The 17,330-nt window shown below is 49.5% G+C and overlaps 1 protein-coding gene across 1 annotated transcript in view; it reads left to right on the top strand.

The window, feature by feature from the left end:
- Positions 1 to 17,330, top strand: part of Srp68 (signal recognition particle 68) — a 35,736-nt gene that overhangs the window by 17,601 nt on the left and 805 nt on the right. The window contains exons 9-15 of the mRNA XM_048364971.1: positions 5,107 to 5,205; positions 9,736 to 9,800; positions 13,147 to 13,303; positions 13,496 to 13,590; positions 14,807 to 14,936; positions 16,607 to 16,682; positions 16,994 to 17,046. Of these exons, the coding sequence (XP_048220928.1) occupies positions 5,107 to 5,205; positions 9,736 to 9,800; positions 13,147 to 13,303; positions 13,496 to 13,590; positions 14,807 to 14,936; positions 16,607 to 16,682; positions 16,994 to 17,046 (675 nt within the window). The remainder of the gene's footprint in view (positions 1 to 5,106; positions 5,206 to 9,735; positions 9,801 to 13,146; positions 13,304 to 13,495; positions 13,591 to 14,806; positions 14,937 to 16,606; positions 16,683 to 16,993; positions 17,047 to 17,330) is intronic.

The following is a 17,330-nucleotide window of genomic DNA, read 5'->3' as shown; positions in this document are numbered from 1 at the left end:
AGCCCTGCCTTAGAGATACACACTACTTAGTTTCAGTGCCTTTTATCCCCCCTGCCATCCTCAAAGAACTGGAACACAAATTCTTAGCTCTAGTTTGTTTGCTTATAGAGGTTTTAACAGTGGGTTTTTTTTTTTTTTAAAGAATGGAAGTTAGAAATAATTAATGGAGGTAAAGTATTACATTAAAAAGACTTGAATTAAGAGTTAACTAGCTGGGCTGGGGAGATGGCCTAGTGGTAGAGTGCTTGCCTCCCATACATGAAGCCCTGGGTTCAATTCCTCAGCACCACATATATAGAAAAAAAGCCAGAAGTGGTGCTGTGGCTCAAGAGGTAGAGTGCTAGCCTTAAGCAAAAAGAAGCCAGGAACAGTGCTCAGGCCCTGAGTTCAAGCCCCAGGACTGGCAAAAAACAAACAAACAAGAGTTAACTGTCAAAATAGAGTTGCAAAATCCTTATTCTCTTTAGCCAAGCTACTAGTCTTCACCTTTCAAATGCTCTTATTTTACTTCTTTTTTTTTGGCCAGTCCTGGGCCTTGGACTCAGGGCCTGAGCACTGTCCCTGGCTTCTTCCCACTCAAGGCTAGCACTCTGCCACCTGAGCCACAGCACCCCTTCTGGCCGTTTTCCATATATGTGGTGCTTGGGAATCAAACCGAGAGCTTCATGTGTTGGAGGCAAGCACTCTTGCCACTAGGCCATATTCCCAGCCCCTCTTATTTTACTTCTATCTTATATTCCTAATACTTGATCATTCTTGCAGTGTCACTAATGGTTGTATTATAAGGTTTTGGGGGAGATTTTAATATCTACCAGCTTGAGGATTCTTATCCTCAAGTTCTGGTTGTTTTTGGTGGGCTTTTTTTGTTTGTCTTTCACAGGATCTTTTTTTGTTGTGTTGTTGTTTTTTTGCCAGTCATGGGGCTTGGACTCAGGGCCTGAGCACTGTCCCTGGGTTCTTTTGCTCAAGGCTAGCACTCTGCCACTTGAGCCACAGCGCCACTTCTGGCTTTTTCTATATATGTGGTGCCGAGGAATCAAACCCAGGGCTTCATGTATACCAGACGACAAGCACTTTACCACTAGGCCACATTCCCAGCCCCACAGGATCTTGATATATGGTTCAGACCAGTCTTGATCTGAAAATTCTCTCAGCCTGTCTCATCCTGAGATTATAGGCACGCCCCACCATGCCCACACCTGGTTAAGCTCTTTTTTTTTTTTGGCCAGTCCTGGGGCTTGGACTCAGGGCCTGAGCACCGTCCCTGGCTTCTTTTTGCTCAAGGCTAGCACTTGCCACTTGAGCCACAGCGCCACTTCTGGCCATTTTCTGTATATGTGGTGCTGGGGAATTGAACCCAGGGCCTCATGTATACGAGGCGAGCACTCTTGCCACTAGGCCATATCCCCAGCCCCCTGGTTAAGTTCTTGATGTTTAAGCAGAAGGGAAGCTATGTATGTATCCTTTTCCTAAAAACAACTCTAGTTAGGTTTGTCCCCTTCTTCCCCTGTGTTTCTTTCTCACCTCCCTGGGTGGGTGTGGTTCAGTTCCCACTTGCTCCATACTCATAGGTGTGGTGGGAATGTGGCCAGACTTGCCTTGTCTGTCTCTTAATCACACACCCATCTTCCAGCAATTTCTACGGATAGGTGAAAACAATCTGGGAATCTAATAGCAGGCACACATCAGCCTGGTGTCCTCCATACTCGTTAGCTAGCCTGCCTGGATTCCTGGCTTCCCAGCTTGAGAAGAGAACCTGAGGCACATCCTCAGTGTTTCACCTTTCATGGAAAGGACTTATTAGGACTATTGAGTAGCGTATTATTTCTGGCGTATGAGTCCTCCGTGTGGGCTTTTATCCTTCAGGGACTTTGCTTCTGGTCTTCAACGTGTCTTTGTTGGCTCAGTAGCAGGAGTGGAAGGCTGGCGATTAGATGAGAGGCACCCTGCCTCTACATGTTGAAGGTGTGTCTCATTGTGAGTGATCTTGACATCGAATGTAGGTCTTAGAATAAAGTGTAAGCAGTAAAATATTTTTAGGGCTTCCTGTGTGGAGCCATTTGCACCTGGCACTGGAGAATCATAACAAGTTCTTCTCAGCGTTCTGCTAGTGGGCTCTGAACCACTCCTCCCCTTCAGACGTGCTCTTTGCTCTTTGTTGCTGTTGGTGGCTTGGTAACATCCCCAGTGGAACTTAGAATTGTGTGAGCAGTGCAGAAACTTGATCATGTCCCACACCCCGAGGCGGAGGCTGACTGTCCCAGCACACAGAGGTAATGCGTGGCAGTAGAGAGGTTTGGCATTCTGGAATTGTTTTACTTTTTAAATTTGATCCATGCTCTACCAGTAGGAAAGGAGAAGATCCTGTGTAGCTGATATAAAATAAAGGGTTTTTTTTCCTGCCATTATCCATTGCCTGAGCTATCTGAAAAGGAGTGCTAGTGGCCTTTTGGTCTGGTTGCATGTTCTAACTGATGCTGAATTTCATCCTTCTTGTTGACAGTGGCGCTCTGGTACATATGACAGGCTGTTTGATTTCATGATCAGTACCAAGGAGATTCATATTATCTTTTCTAAATTTTTGTGCTGGTCTTGGAGCTTGAACTCAGGGCCTACCTGTACTGTTGCTGAGCTTTTTTTGTTCAAGGCAAGTGCACTACTACTTGAGCCACAGCTCCACTTCCAGCTTTTTTGACGGTCATCTGGAGAGGAGAGTCTCATACTTTCCCGCCTGGGCTTGCTTCTAATTGCAACCTTCAGTTCTCAGCTTCCTGAGTAGCTAGGATTATAGTGTGAGCTACTGGCACCAGGCATTTAATTGTTTTGTGACGTGTTTTTGCCCTAGAGCTTCTTTGAATGGTGCAAGAACTCCTTGACATGTGTGGCTGGTTCCATTTAAAGTAGCACACATCAGCACTGGTTTATGCAGGTGCTGAGTAGCCACATGTGGTGACACCACTGCATTGGGCTGGGCAGATAGAAAGCACTGTTAGGCAGTGGCTGTGCTCTGTGTAAAGGTGAGCGATGGGACCACACGTGCTTCCAGTTCTAGGATGCCTGTGCCTCTGATTTGTTTACAAGTTAGTGAGCAGCAGGAATGTCAAGTGACCCGTAAGTGGACCTTTGTGTTTGGTTTAGGTTTGGTAATTTGCAGAGGAGATTTTTTATTTTTATTTTTGTAACACTGGAAACTGGGAAAAAAGTAAGAGTCTTTTTTCTTCTTCATTTTTCTTCTTTGGTCCTGGGGCTCTTGAAATCTGGGCCTGGGCACTGTCTCTGAGCTCTTCAGCTCAAGGCTAGTGCTCTACCACTTGGAGCCATGGTGCCACTTCTGGTTTCCTAGTGGTTAATTGGAGATAAGTGTTTTGTGGACTTTCCTGCCCAGGTTGGCTGGCTTTGAATCGCGATCCTCAGATCTCAGCCTCCTGAGATCACTAGGATTACAGGCCTGAGCCACTGGCACCTGGCACTTAAGGCTTCTTTTTTTTAACTTTTTATTTTTTTTTTTGCCAGTCCTGGGCTTTGGACTCAGGGCCTGAGCACTGTCCCTGGCTTCTTTTTGCTCAAGGTTAGCACTCTACCACTTGAGCCACAGCGCCACTTCTGGCCTTTTGTATATATGTGATTCTTGGGGAATCGAACCCAGGGCTTCATGTATATGAGTCAAGCACTCTTGCCACTAGGCCATATTCCCAGCCCCCACTTAAGAGTTTGTAGGAAAAGAAAGTATGTTTGGTTGGGTTTTTTTTTTGTTTGTTTGTTTGTTTTCAAATCTCTCAAAGGAGTGGGCATACTGGCCTTTCTTTTGTGGTGCTTCAGAGGTCATTAAATGTTAAGACTTTCTTCAGATTCTATAATGGTTTCTGTGGAAAGTCAATATAATGATGGAACGTTAATGTTTGAATTTCACAGAGGATCTGCCAGTAATGCAGGTTCCTCTCCTTTCTGCCTTTCCTCTATTCCCACCTGCTCAGCCAGATTCTTTAGGATGACAATGTGGTTTGGCAGGTATTCGGTTAATGAATCACTTTTCACTTACCCCAGCTGTGTAGCAGCAGGTGGCACCTGTCCAAGGCGTGTGCAGAGTCTATGGTCTAAGGCTCCTCAGTTGTGGGCAGCGTAGCTACTGGAGCATCAGAGTACAGTGTCATGGGAAGAGAGCCTGGTGTGACATTGGGGAGAAATGCCTTTTCTGGTTGGGAATTGATTTGTAATGTTTATTACTTGCTTGAACGAAAAGAAGTTGAGAATTGGCAAGTTGGGTCACATCTGTCAATTCTTTTGGCATACAGTAGATTGCAACAGTTCTGGAACAAGAAAGGAGACTTCTGGTGTGCTATGTTTCAGCATGAGGGAGCACTCCCCCAAACAGTCTGTGGGCACCTATGGAGTACCAGGTGCTGGTCTCTACCACAGGTACAAGCATTGAAGGAAAGGTCAGGAAAGTTTGATGCTGGGCTGGGAATATGGCCTAGTGGCAAGAGTGCTTGCCTTGTATACATGAAACCTTGGGTTCGATTCCTCAACACCACATAATATAGAAAACGGGCAACAGCTGTCTGCATAGTTCCAGAGCACTTAAAAACAAAGCTTCTTCCATTCCCTCACTTTGTGTAGTTCCCCTTCTGTGTGAGCAATGGGTAAGTAGAAAGCAGTGAGAGGTTAGAGGCCTGGCTAAGGTGGTAGCTGGCAGCCAGTGAGCTAAAGCAGCCATCAGACACTGAGTTCAAAGAGGAGAACAGTGACATTAACAGGAACTCAGGGGGCTGGGAATGTGGCCTAGGGGCAGAGTGCTTGCCTTGCATACATGAAGCCCTGGGTTCGATTCCTCAGCACCACATATATAGAAAAGGCCAGAAGTGGAGCTGTGGCTCAAGCAGTAGAGTGCTACCTTGAGTAAAAAGAAGCCCGGGAGAGTGCCCAGGCCCTGAGTCCAAGCCCCAGGACTGGCAACAACAACAACAAAAAAACTCAGATTGGGAACAAAAAGGTGCATGCACATGTGTGCATGTGTGGTGTGTGGGAGGATCAAATTGATGTTCTGCCCTACTGCAGATTGAATGCTATGGTTTGCTCAAAGTTTCTCTCCATTCTGCCCTGGTCTAGGCTGAAAGTGACGAAACCAAGGAGCGTCTGTTTGAGTCCATGCTCAGTGAATGTCGAGACGCCATCCAGGCTGTGCGGGAGGAGCTCAAGCCTGATCAGGTAGGAGAACCATCAGCTCCACACCCCTTGTCCTTGACTCGGGTGCCCCTCTGTCTGTCTTGTTCTCAGCGTGGTCCCAGGGGTCTCAGTGCATCGTTTGTTAACTACTGGGGTGTTCTGGACTCTGGCAGGTTGAGAAGCTCATTTTTCAACATCCTGTTCTTTATACTATTCTCCACTTGTGCTCAAATCTTTACTTCCTTTCTTCTAACATTGTCACTGAGATCCATTCCAGCCTGGAAACTGAAAACTTCAGAACAACACTGCTTATTCTCCCTTTATCATGTCTCTAATCTGTTTTTGGTTGAGACAGGTCTCATTCATTAGCTAAGGCTGGGCTTGAACTGATGATTCTCCAGCCTCAGCCTCTCAAATGCTGATAATCCAGGCAGGTAGCACATACCTGGTTTCACCTGGTGGTTTTTGTTTTTGTTTTTATTTTACTACAGACTTCTAGAAAGGTCTCTTTACTGCTTGAATCTTCCAAAATGCCATTTAAATATACAAAGTCCATTGATCCCCCTAGGTCTCCAAACTTTTATGCTGATGTACCCTGTAAGACTGAGTGAAATATGTTGTTTACTTATGAATTCTATGCCTTATTGTTCAACTGATTTGTAACATAATATGCATTAAAATAACATTGTGAGGCTGGAAATATGGCCTAGTGGTAAAGTGCTTGCCTCGTATATACACGAAGCCCTGGGTTCAATTCCCCAGCACCACATATATAGAAAACGGCCAGAAGTGGTGCTGTGGCTCAAGTGGCAGAGTGCTAGCCTTGAGCAAAAAGAATCCAGGGGGCTGGGGATATAGCCTAGTGGCAAGAGTGCCTGCCTCGGATACACGAGGCCCTAGGTTCGATTCCCCAGCACCACATATACAGGAAGCGGCGCTGTGGCTCAAGTGGCAGAGTGCTAGCCTTGAGCGGGAAGAAGCCAGGGACAGTGCTCAGGCCCTGAGTCCAAGGCCCAGGACTGGCCAAAAAAAAAAAAAACATTGTGAGTTCTAATTTTCTTCTATTGCACACTCCTTTTGTATGCCCTGCTTTCAAGATCACTGGTGTGGCAAGTACAGGCGGGCTCCTGCAGCAGGCGCCCACCTCTGTTGGCCTGTGCTTTGCCATGTTCCAGGGTCTTGGCCTCAGCCGCTCCTCTTTCCCTTGCTCAATAAGCCTCTGCTTATCTTGCTTGCATCCCTCTCACACCTGCATGATCTGTCCTTTTTCACTTCTCTGAAAGCCACCTGCTTTCCAAAGCCTGACTCACAGGTGCCCACACAGCCTAGTGCACACAGCTCTATGATCTCTAAGTTCCTGACACTAGCAGCTACAGTTTCTGCTTCGTAATTAATGAAGTATTGCCTTTAAATTTTGTTTTTTTTCCAAAGCTGGGGATTGAACCCAGGGCCTTGCTCATGTTAAGCAAGTGCTCTACCACTGGGGTACACACCTAGTGTTTGTTTTTTTTCCCTTCAATTTTATTTTGAAACAGTCTTAATAAGCTGCCCAGGTTGGTTTCGAACTTGCTATCTCTTGCTTTAGCCTCTTTAGTAGCTGGTATAATAAGCCTGTGTCACCATGCCCAGCTAATATTATTTCTTGTGTGTCAGTCCCAGTACTGGGACTTGAACGCAGGGTCAGGGCACTGGTTTTTTAAATTTTTTTGCTCAAGGCTATCATTCTACAACTTGAGCCACAGCTCCACTTTCAAGTATTTGCTTGCTAATTAGTAATAAGAGTGTCATAGATTTTTCTGCCTGGCCTGGCTTTGAGCTGTGATCCTCAGATCTTAGCCTGAGTAGTTAGATTTATTATTGTTGTTATTATTATTGTTATTGTGAAATGCAAATAGCAAAATATACCACATTGGATTTTTTTTCCCAGTCCTGGGGCTTGAACTCAGGGTTTGGGCACTGTCCCTGAGTTGTTTTTTTGTTTTTTTGTTTTTTGCTTAAGTCTAGTTAGTGTTCTACCATTTGTGCCAGAGTACCACTTCTGGCTTTTTGGTGACTAACTGGCTTTTTGGTGATTAATTGGAGTCTCATGGAAGCTGGGTGCCAGTGGCTCATACCTGTAATCCTAGCTACTCAGGAGGCTGATACCTGATGATCACAGTTCAAAGCCAGACCATGAGACTCTTATCTCCAATTAACCACCAGGAAACTGCACATGGCGCTGTGGCTCAAAGTGATAGAGCACTAGCCTTGAGCTGAAGAGCTCACACAACTAACCAAAAAAAAAAGAGGGGCTGGGAATGTGGCTTAATGGTAGAGTGCTTGCCTGGCATGTATGAAGCCCCACATAAACAGAAAAAGCCTTGAAGTAGCACTGTGGCTCAAGAGGTAAAGTGCTAGCCTTGAGCAAAAAGAAGCCAGGGACAGTGCTCAGGTCCTGAGTCCATGCCCCAGGATTGGCAAAGAAAAAAAGAAAAAGCTCATGGATCTTCCTGTGGGGCTGGCTTTGATCCTCAGATGGCAGCCTCCTGAGTAACTAGGATGACAGGCCTGAGCCACCTGTGTCCTAGAGAGCATCACAGTTGGAAGCCAGCTGGTGCAGGAAGGTCTGTGAAACTCTTTAATCACCAGAAAGCCAGAAGTGGAGCTGTGGCTCAAGTGGTAGAGTGCTAGCCTTGAGCACAAAAGCTGAGGGACGGTGCCCAGGCCTTGAGTTCAAGCCCCAAGACCATAATGCACGCGCACACGCACACATGTGGCTTTGTCCCAAAGTCCATACTTATTTAGCAGCCTTTCTATGCTTGAGCTGTGCCCGGAGCCCTTCTCCCTTTCATTGTTTTTTAAAGAGTTTTTTTTATTTTTGCCTGAGCCGGTTTGGACGGCAGTCCTCCTGCTTGCACTTCAGGGTAGCTAGAATGGCAGGCGAGTGTCCGCTTGCCTAGCTTTTTATTGGTTGAAGTGGGATCTGGAGAACTTTTTGTCTGGACTGCCTCTACTCCTCGTCCTCTCTGTCTCAGTTGTTCAAGTAGCTTTGATTACAGGTATGAGCCACCACACCCAGTTGGCCTTAACTATTTTTAAATGTACTCGTTAGGCGTAATGAACACATTCATAATGTTGCACAGCCAGCACCATCATCCATCTCTAGAACTCAGTTCATTTTGTACCACTGAAACTCGGCGTGCCCATTAAATAATTTCAAGCATTGTCTCAGGCATTTTATTTGTGTAGTTTTCCTCACAGTTAAAAACATCACAAAGCAAATACATGTTTTTAGTGGCATCTGCCACTGTGCCTTGAGAGAATGTTCCACAGGCTGCCGTTACGTGTTGTGTATGCTTCCTTCACCCACATAGCTGCCTTCTCCCTCCACCCTCCTCCCCTCCTTCCCTCCTCCTTCACCAGGGGTCCCCCGGAGCTGAGCACGCACCACAGATGGGGAGCAATGTGGTGACATAAAACACATCTGTCCCCTACTGCCTTGTTAATACTACTACATTTTTTTGTTTCATTTATTTAATTTATTTACTGGGGTTTAAATTTGGACAAGTTTGCTAGACAGGATCTCTACTGGTGAGGCACACCCCCAGCTGTGTGGGGGTGAGTGTGCGTGCGTGTGTGGCCCACGCGTCAATGGTGAGGCTTTTCCCTCGTGTTTGGCACCCTGCCACTTGAGATGCACCTCCAGTTTGGCATTTTGCTGTTAATTGGACATCGAATCTGGAGGACTCCTCTGCCCTGGCTGGCTTTGAATCTTGATCCTCCAGTGTCCAGCTTCCTGTAGCTAGCTAGGATTAAAGGCACGAGCCCCCAGTACCTGTTAGAAGTTACACTTTTCTGCCCCTGCTGTCCTAGAACTTGGACCTGCACAATCTCAGCCTCCTATACAGCTACGATTTCAGCTATGAGTTGGGCTCTGTTCCTTTTGGAAGCCAGAGGAGAACCTAGAGAAAAGCCATCCCTAGCATTCTAATGGCTTCTTGGGGCCATCTGCATTCCTCATGTTTGACCCTTCACCGCATCTTTAAAACAAGCAGCTCAGCCTCTTCTCTCCTCTGCCTCTGCCTTCAGCCGTGCATGTTCTCTAGCGCTTCCCTTCTGCCTGCCTCCCCTATGGAGGTGTGGCTACGTGGGCTTACCTGGGTTATTCAGAGATACTTAGCCACAGCTGCAGAATCTTTTCTACCAGGCCACGTGAGTCTGGGGGTGAGTGAGGATGTGGCTGTCTTAAGGGCTGTAATTCAGCCAGGTACATGAGGCACACTGAGATAGCGTGGCACAAGGACTAGAACTTGAATCTGAGGCCTAGACCCCAAATGCTTGGGCTTAGACTTTGACCACAGCGGACCCGAAGCCTTAGCTGGCCACTGCTCATAGTTCCCTTACTCAGGGACAGTTTTTGGATGCCAGAAGCACGGGATGACCCCGACACTTCCTCCTGTGTTACCAGATCCTGACCTCGGCGGAGCCCAGCCACCAGGATCTTGGTTCAGAGCACCTTGAGGACCACACCCGGGAAGGGGAGAGTAAGAGCCCAAAACAAGAGCTTTACTTTTTACCTTTTACTTTCTACAGAAACAGAGAGATTATACCCTTGAAGGAGAGTCGGGGAAAGTGTCTAATCTCCAATACCTGCACAGGTAAGGATGTTTTAGTATTATAAAATGTGTCATTGGAGCAAAAGAGTGCATATGTTTATGCACTAATAATACTAATGCTTACAAGTGCATTTTATCATATACAAGTGTGTACCACATTTGCATATTTAAATATATGATTTAAGATTTTTGCATAACTTAAAAGCTGGACCATACCAGTAACTTTGTGGCTCCTTGCTGCCTCTGCTTTGGCTTACTCCTGTCCTCTTCTAGAGCTAACCACTCTCTCCTCCCCTCGGCCAAGCTCTGGAAGTTACTTTCCTCCAAGTTCTGAATGTTTTAAAGTTGTCCACGGTCCCTTCCCCGTTTCTTCTCAGCTCAGGTTTCACTCCATCCGCAGTATTTCTGAGTAAGGGTGGTGGTGTTCAGTGCGGTGCTGACCACTCAAGCTCTCTGTGCCGCCTGTGGTGCACTTTCTCCGCGGTGCTGTTTCCTTGCACTCTCCTCTGCTCTGCTGGCCTGTGTCTGTTTGTATTGGTGCAGTCCTGTGACTTTATACCAAGAGGTAGAAGAGGTTGCCTTCGCCAGGCTTTTTTTTTTTTTTTTTCCCTTGGTGCCAATCCTGGGACTTGAACTCTGGGCCTAGGATCTGACCCTGAGCTTTTGTGTTCAAAGCTAGTACTTTACTACTTGCCAAAGTTCCACTTGCAGCTTTTTTTGGTAGTTAATTGGAGATAAGTCTTGTGGACTTTCTTGCCTTAGGCTGGCTTCAAGCCACAATCCTTAGAACTCAGACTCCTGGGTTTAGCTAGGATGACAGGTGTGAGCCACCAGCACCCAGATTTATTACTTTTATTTTATTTTATTTTTGTTTGTTTATTTTTGTCGGTCATGAGGCTTGAACTCAGGGCCTGCTTTTGCTCACAGATCTGAGTGGGCTTGGGTAGCCAGAGCCCCATGCCTTGCGTCCTGCAGTCCACAAGCTCTTTCTCGTGGGCAAGTTGTACTTGCTTCCTGCTGCTTGCCTCAGCAGACACTCCCTATTCCTGACACCTCCAACACCTGGGGTCTCCACTTGGGCTTGGGTCTCCTCCTCTCAGGAGCCTTTTGCAGGAAGTCTGATCCTGCTGCACTTGGAAGTTCTCATGACCTTGTAACTCCTGTCTTCTTCATGCTTGGGTCATGCAGGGTCAGCCATCAACCCCAACGGTAGCCAAGACCCCTGGAGCACAGCTGCGTCCACCTCTGTGTGGCTTGGGAGCTGAGCCAGGCAAACACTTTGCCTAGGCAGCTGTGCAGGCCTCCTTGAGCTCTTGCTTTGTAAGGGAAAGTGTTCCAAATCAAGGTTCAGTTCTACAGTCTAGAACCTGCTGTAGGTGCGGCTGACTGGTTCTTACAGTGCCCTCAGGTATCTTTCCTGCTGTCCCCACACAAAGTAGTTGATTTTTTCCCCGTTGTTATAAAGGGTTACAGATGGGTTACAAAGTCAGATAATGACTACTTTTTTTTTTTTTGACATATCACCCCTTTCCTTACTCTCTACCAGTTTCTCCTTCCTGTACCCCCCCCCACAAGTTGTATTCTTCATTTTTATCGTAGTGTCTAGTAAGTACTACTGCTGAATTTGTTGATATCTTATTAATGGCACTAACCTGTGCCCTCCTTGTCCATACGTTGAGCTCCATTCTTTTTGGGCTTGAATGTTTATTGCTGCTCTGCTTTTTGCTATTGAGTCTCACTGTAAATCTAGCTAAAAGCAGAAATAACCATGAATCAGCTGTGCTGTCTTAGAGTTTCCTCTGCCAAATAATTTTCTTTTTTTTTTTTTTTTGGCCATGGGCCTTGGACTCAGGGCCTGAGCACTGTCCCTGGCTTCTTCCCGCTCAAGGCTAGCACTCTGCCACCTGAGCCACAGCGCCCCTTCTGGCCGATTTCCATATATGTGGTGCTGGGGAATTGAACCCAGGGCCTCATGTATACGAGACAAGCACTCTTGCCACTAGGCCATATTCCCAGCCCCCCAAATAATTTTCATCACTTTTTTTTGGGGGGGGGCAGTCCTGGGGCTTGGACTCAGGGCCTGAGCACTGTCCCTGGCTTCTTTTTGCTCAAGGCTAGCACTCTGTCACTTGAGCCACAGCGCCACTTCTGGCTATTTTCTATATATGTGGTGCTGGGGAATTGAACCCAAGGCCTCATGTATACGAGACAAGCACTCTTGCACTAGGCCATATCCCCAGCCCAATTTTCATCACTTTTAAACTCAGTCTCCCAGAAAGTATCAGGACACAGACAAAATAAAGTTCTTTCCCAGATGTAACACAAAATGGCCTCCGGCCCAATAGAGTCCCTGTTCCATCTGAAATCTAGCACAGTCTTTGGTACCCTTGTTTCTGTCAGCATTCTGGTATTCAGACCTCTCAGCAGAACCAGCTGTCCGGTGCAGCTCGCAGCAGAGCGCCCAGGGCTTCTCCAGCACTTCTGCACGCTTCCAGAGTCCTCCACAGTCACCTGCCAAGACCTAAGAACCACAAGGCCCAGCTCAGTCACCGCGGCAACCCATTCTCCTGCCCGTTTTCTGTATGAGTTACTCTTGCATTGCTGTTAAGGACTTCCTTTGGCCCATGGTTTCAGAGGGGAGGGCATGATTGAGTAGAATAGTTCACCAGCCAGGAAGGGGCCAGGCAAGATACTGCCCTAAAGACTCACCAGCAGTGACCTACTGCCTTCAACTAGGCGCTGCTTCCTGCTTTCACTACCTCCCAAATTACTGTCATCGTGTCATGAGTCCATCAAGGGATCGGTCCATTCATTAGGCCAGAGCCCTGTCTAATTGTCTCTGGAAACACTGGTGTAGACACACCTAATCTTTCAGTGTTTCACAATCAAATCATCACAACAAACCAGGCATGGAACTGGTCCTCCTTCCAGAAACTGGCTTCAACCCACAGGAACCTGGGCTACGCCTCCCTCCCTACCCATGGGCCTTCTGAAGAACAAGCAGAGTCTCATGGCAAATTACAGTTCTCAATACAGTTCTTACTGTAGTTCTAGGTATTAATTTCTTATCAGATAAGTGACCTTCAAATGTAACAACAAAAACAAAAAACAAGCAATGTCCTTTCAACTTACGAGCTCTGTTGCTCCTATGAAAAGATACACACAATGTTATTGATGCTGACATTGGCACTCACAGAAGCTCTCATTCTGGTCCCCTCCACATTTGCTACTGAACAGCTGCTGCCAGGTTACAGGCCCCATGAGCCAGAGGCCAGGCCAGCCACTCCTGCTGCGACGTGCCCCCCGTGTGCACTGCCTGAGGTCAGTCCCCCCTCGGTGCAGTGCTCCTCCCTGAGCATGCCCTGAGCTGACACGTGCTCCATTCCAGCTACCTGACCTACATCAAGCTGTCCACAGCGATCAAGCGGAACGAGAATATGGCTAAAGGTCTGCAGAAGGCGCTGCTGCAGCAGCCGCCGGAGGACGACAGCAAGCGCTCCCCCCGGCCCCAAGACCTGATCCGGCTCTACGACATCATTCTGCAGGTAACGCCTGCCGGGGTCTGGGAAGGCGAGTCCCGTGCTTGCGGTGACTATAAGATGACTTGCCCCTGCACAGGCATGGTTGAGGAAGCTGAGGGAAGACGGAGGTCTTCTTTCAAGAACAGATAAAAGCAGTTCTGGCAGGAACTAATCTGAGGCCTCCTCATGGATTTTCTTCTTGATTTTGTCGTGCAGAATCTGGTGGAATTGCTGCAGCTTCCTGGCTTGGAAGAGGATAGAGCTTTCCAGAAAGAAATAGGTCTCAAGACCCTGGTGTTCAAAGCTTACAGGTAATGTTCCTCGGGCATTTTGTTGCTAGGCATCCTGGCAATACTGGAAAGCTGGAATGTGTCCTGTCTCAGGGAAGGTGACGCCACTGGCACGGTCCGTGTGCCGAGAACGCCCCACCTGGCTCGTGCATAGGAAGTCGCAGCGGCAGCCTCCAGGGCCCCTTGGTCACTCTGCATGGGTTTAGAGATTAAACATGGCGTTCTCTTCCTCCAGACCGCCTCCCTGGGAGAGAGACTGGCATGGGATGGAGGGCTAGTGGACAAACCAGGGCTGCACGCCAGAGCGCCCACACTGAATTGGGGGGAAGTCAAATATTGGGGCTTCTTAACCGAATCAGCAAACCAGGGCCGCCGGCCAGGGCGCCCACCCTGAATCAGGGTGAAGTCAAACCGAATCTGCTGTGTGTCAGCTGGAAGTGGGCTGGGAGGCGAGGGTGGGGTTCAGGCAGTGTGTGGAGTAGGATCCTTTGCTCCTCCCCTTTTCCAGCCTTCACCTGCACTCTTGGGCGCCCCCAGGGGCCCCATCTCCATTTACGTGCCCCTTCTGCCTTGTTCAGGCTCTGCTCCGCTTCTCTGTTGGTGGTGGTGGTCGTGGGGCTTGAACTTAATAGGGCCTGGCTGCTGTCCCTGGGCTCTTTCACTCAAGGCTAGTGCTCTACTACTTTAAGCCACAGCTTTAATCTCTCACGGGCTTTGCTGCCTCGGTCCTTAGACTGCTGCAGACCTCAGACCTCCAGCCTTCTGAGTAGCTAGGATATTAGGCCACCGGCGCCCAGCTCAGCTTCTCGTGAGCCAAGCAGAGCTTTGGTTAGAACCTTATTTGCTTTTGGTTTTTGGAAAAAGGGTAAGCAGAGAGAACTGGTGTGGCTTCCACGGTGAGTGGACGGTGGTGGGTGGGAGTTAGGCTTCAGGTAGACCACGTTCCCCCCTCCCCTGCCCGCCCGCCGCCATCCTCCTGTTGAGAACCGCCCCTTTGCAGTCAGCCTCCAAGTGGGAGACAGGTCCACGAGCACCCACGTGGCCTTCTCCCACGGCTGGGGAGGACGTAGAGGAGCCAAGCGAGCCTGGGTGTTGCTAAGGGGGGGGGGGTTGAAGTCCAGTGGTGATCCTGGGTAAAAATCCTCTTTCCAAACCTAAGATGAATGCTAAAGCACAAGGAAAGCCCCAGTGTGGGGCAGTCACGCTGGAAATCCTGTGGCTCTTTCCCTCCCACCAGGTGTTTTTTCATTGCTCAGTCCTACGTTTTGGTGAAGAAGTGGAGTGAAGCCCTGGTCCTGTATGATAGAGTTCTGAAATACGCAAATGAAGTCAGTTCCGATGCTGGAGCCTTCAAGAACAGCCTGAAGGTGAGCCGTTGCCACTTCCTTGTTCCCAAGCCCAGAAACTGTGTGGTGAGGCGGTGTAGGGGCCCTCAGGTAGGCCCAGCTGGGCTTCTTCTTGGGCTGCTTTTTCTTTTTTTTTTTTTTCCTTCCCAGTCCTGGGGCTTGGACTCAGGGCCTGAGCACTGTCCCTGGCTTCTTTTTGCTCAAGGCTAGCATTCTGCCACTTGAGTCACAGCGCCACTTCTGGCCGTTTTCTGATCAGCACGGGAGCTTTGACCTGCTCCATTTCTGACTTGGGCCCCTTCACCCCTCCTTAGGCAACCTGGTATTCATCCGCTCCCAGGAGGTACCACATTGATGCCGAACTTTGTGCAGACACTGATTGGCATAGCACACTGCAGCCCAGAACTCCTGGACTCAAGTGATCCTCTGGGCTCAGCCTTCCGAGTAGCTGGGATTACAGGCGTGCATCACCACGCCTGGCTTTGGCCGTTTTCTGTATATGTGGTGCTGGGGAATTGAACCCAGGGCTTCATGTATACAAGGCAAGCACTCTTGCCAGTAGGCCATATTCCCAGCCCTCTCGGGCTGCTTTTCCTAGCACTCGATCTATACACTGTAACTCTCCAGGCCTAGAGAACATTTAGGTATGACATAGAAAGCCATCTCAGAGTCAGGTGCAGGTGGCTCACACCTGTAATCCTAGCTACTCAGGAGGCTGAGATCTGAGGATCCAGTCCCCACAGACTCTTCTTTCTAATTAGCCACTAGAAAAGTGGAAGAAAGAAGTAGAATTGTGGCTAGAATGCTAGCCTTGAGCAACAGAATTCAGGGATAGTGCCCAGGCCCTGAGTTCAAGCCCTACAACCAACATCAACAGAAAAAAAGGAAGCCATCTCTACCAGCATGATGGCACCTACCAATAGTTTCATCACTAAGAAGGCTGAAGCTTGAGGATGAAGAGTTCAAGCCTTCACTACATAGCAGGAACCTGCCCCCCCAAAAAAAATACAATGAAAGGAAAAGGAAGGAAATAGGGGAATAAATTCCTTTCTTTGGTTGCAGAGAAACTAGATCATATGTATAACGTGTGAGGCCTCAGGTTTGATCCGCATCTCTATGGAAACAAAATTAGTGCTAGAATTAGAGATGTTGATAGGAAGGGGGGGTGGAGAGCAGATGGGTGTAGCGCTGAATCAGTGCGCCCGTCGTAGCTCAGGGAGCCTCTTTACCGCTGCCCCTCCGCCGCCGTGCGCTGCGAGGTTTGGGGCGGATGGAGAATGGAGGCAGCGCGGGTCTGTGGCCAGCCCTTGACAGGCCATTCCGCCCTGCTGCGACAGGCTTGAGGCCCCAGGCCAGGCACTGCCTTGCAGAAGTGGGCTGCGGTGGCCGAGAGCTTGACTCAGTCCCCTCTCTGCCCCTCGGGAGAGGCCCTTGTCTGTCCGTGCCTCAGAGTTCTCTGCCGCATGGGGTTAGCAGTTCTGTAAACTGGGGGTGATAAATCATTGCTCTTTTCATCACTATTGCTAGCCTTGTTACTTAAGCCATGACATGGGTTTGCTCACTGACTAGAGCCACTTGACAAGCCCACAGCTCTGAAAACCCCAGCGGGGTCGCGGGGGGGGGGGGGAAGGGGGGCTCTGGCCTGCCCCGCCCTGCCCGCTGCTCAGCGAATGTTCTGGGTGTCGTTGCAGGACCTGCCCGACGTGCAGGAGCTCATCACTCAAGTGCGCTCGGAGAAGTGCTCGCTGCAGGCCGCCGCCATCCTGGGTGAGCCCGCCTGCCTCCCTCCACGCCCCGCCCCTCCTCCCTCTTACCCCGCCCTGCGCCACTGTGGCTGTCCCCGTGGCCCAGCCTTCCCATCTCTCGAGATCTGCCCTTCTCCCCTGCGCCCTCCCTCAGGCCGCAGCGCCCGGGCCGGGCAGCGGGCCTGCGGTTGCTGGTGTGCTCACACCACTGGTCAGCAGCACCGGGGGGGAGGGGGAATGAGCTCAGGCGGCTGCCTCTGGGGTCGGGGCACGCTGTGCGCTGTGGCCGGCACGCACAGCCCCTGCTCTCACTGAATCCCTGTGCACTTGCAGATGCCAACGATGCCCATCAGACAGAGACTTCCTCCCAGGTGAAGGACAATAAGGTACGCCTGGCTTTTGAGGACTAGGACGGTTTGGAGAGCAAAGCGCCCTCCGCCCTTTGCCTGCCGGCCCCCTTCTCTTGCTCAGAGCCCTGCCGGGCGCCCGCGTGGCCCAGTAGATGGCTGGACGGCCGGGGCGGAAGGGGGAGGAGGCTTGGTTATAGCCACACCTGAGGGTCAGCGCCCTCACCGGGACTCCCTGGCGGCCTCCAGGGGCCACTGACTGACCTGGGAGGCAGGGACGCGCCAGGCGCCCGCGCATGCACTCCGCCCTGCCTGTCTGCTGC

This window comes from Perognathus longimembris, chromosome 17 (genome assembly GCF_023159225.1).
Source record: "Perognathus longimembris pacificus isolate PPM17 chromosome 17, ASM2315922v1, whole genome shotgun sequence".
Classification (NCBI taxonomy): domain Eukaryota; kingdom Metazoa; phylum Chordata; class Mammalia; order Rodentia; family Heteromyidae; genus Perognathus; species Perognathus longimembris.
This window is presented reverse-complemented; position numbering and strand designations above follow the sequence as displayed.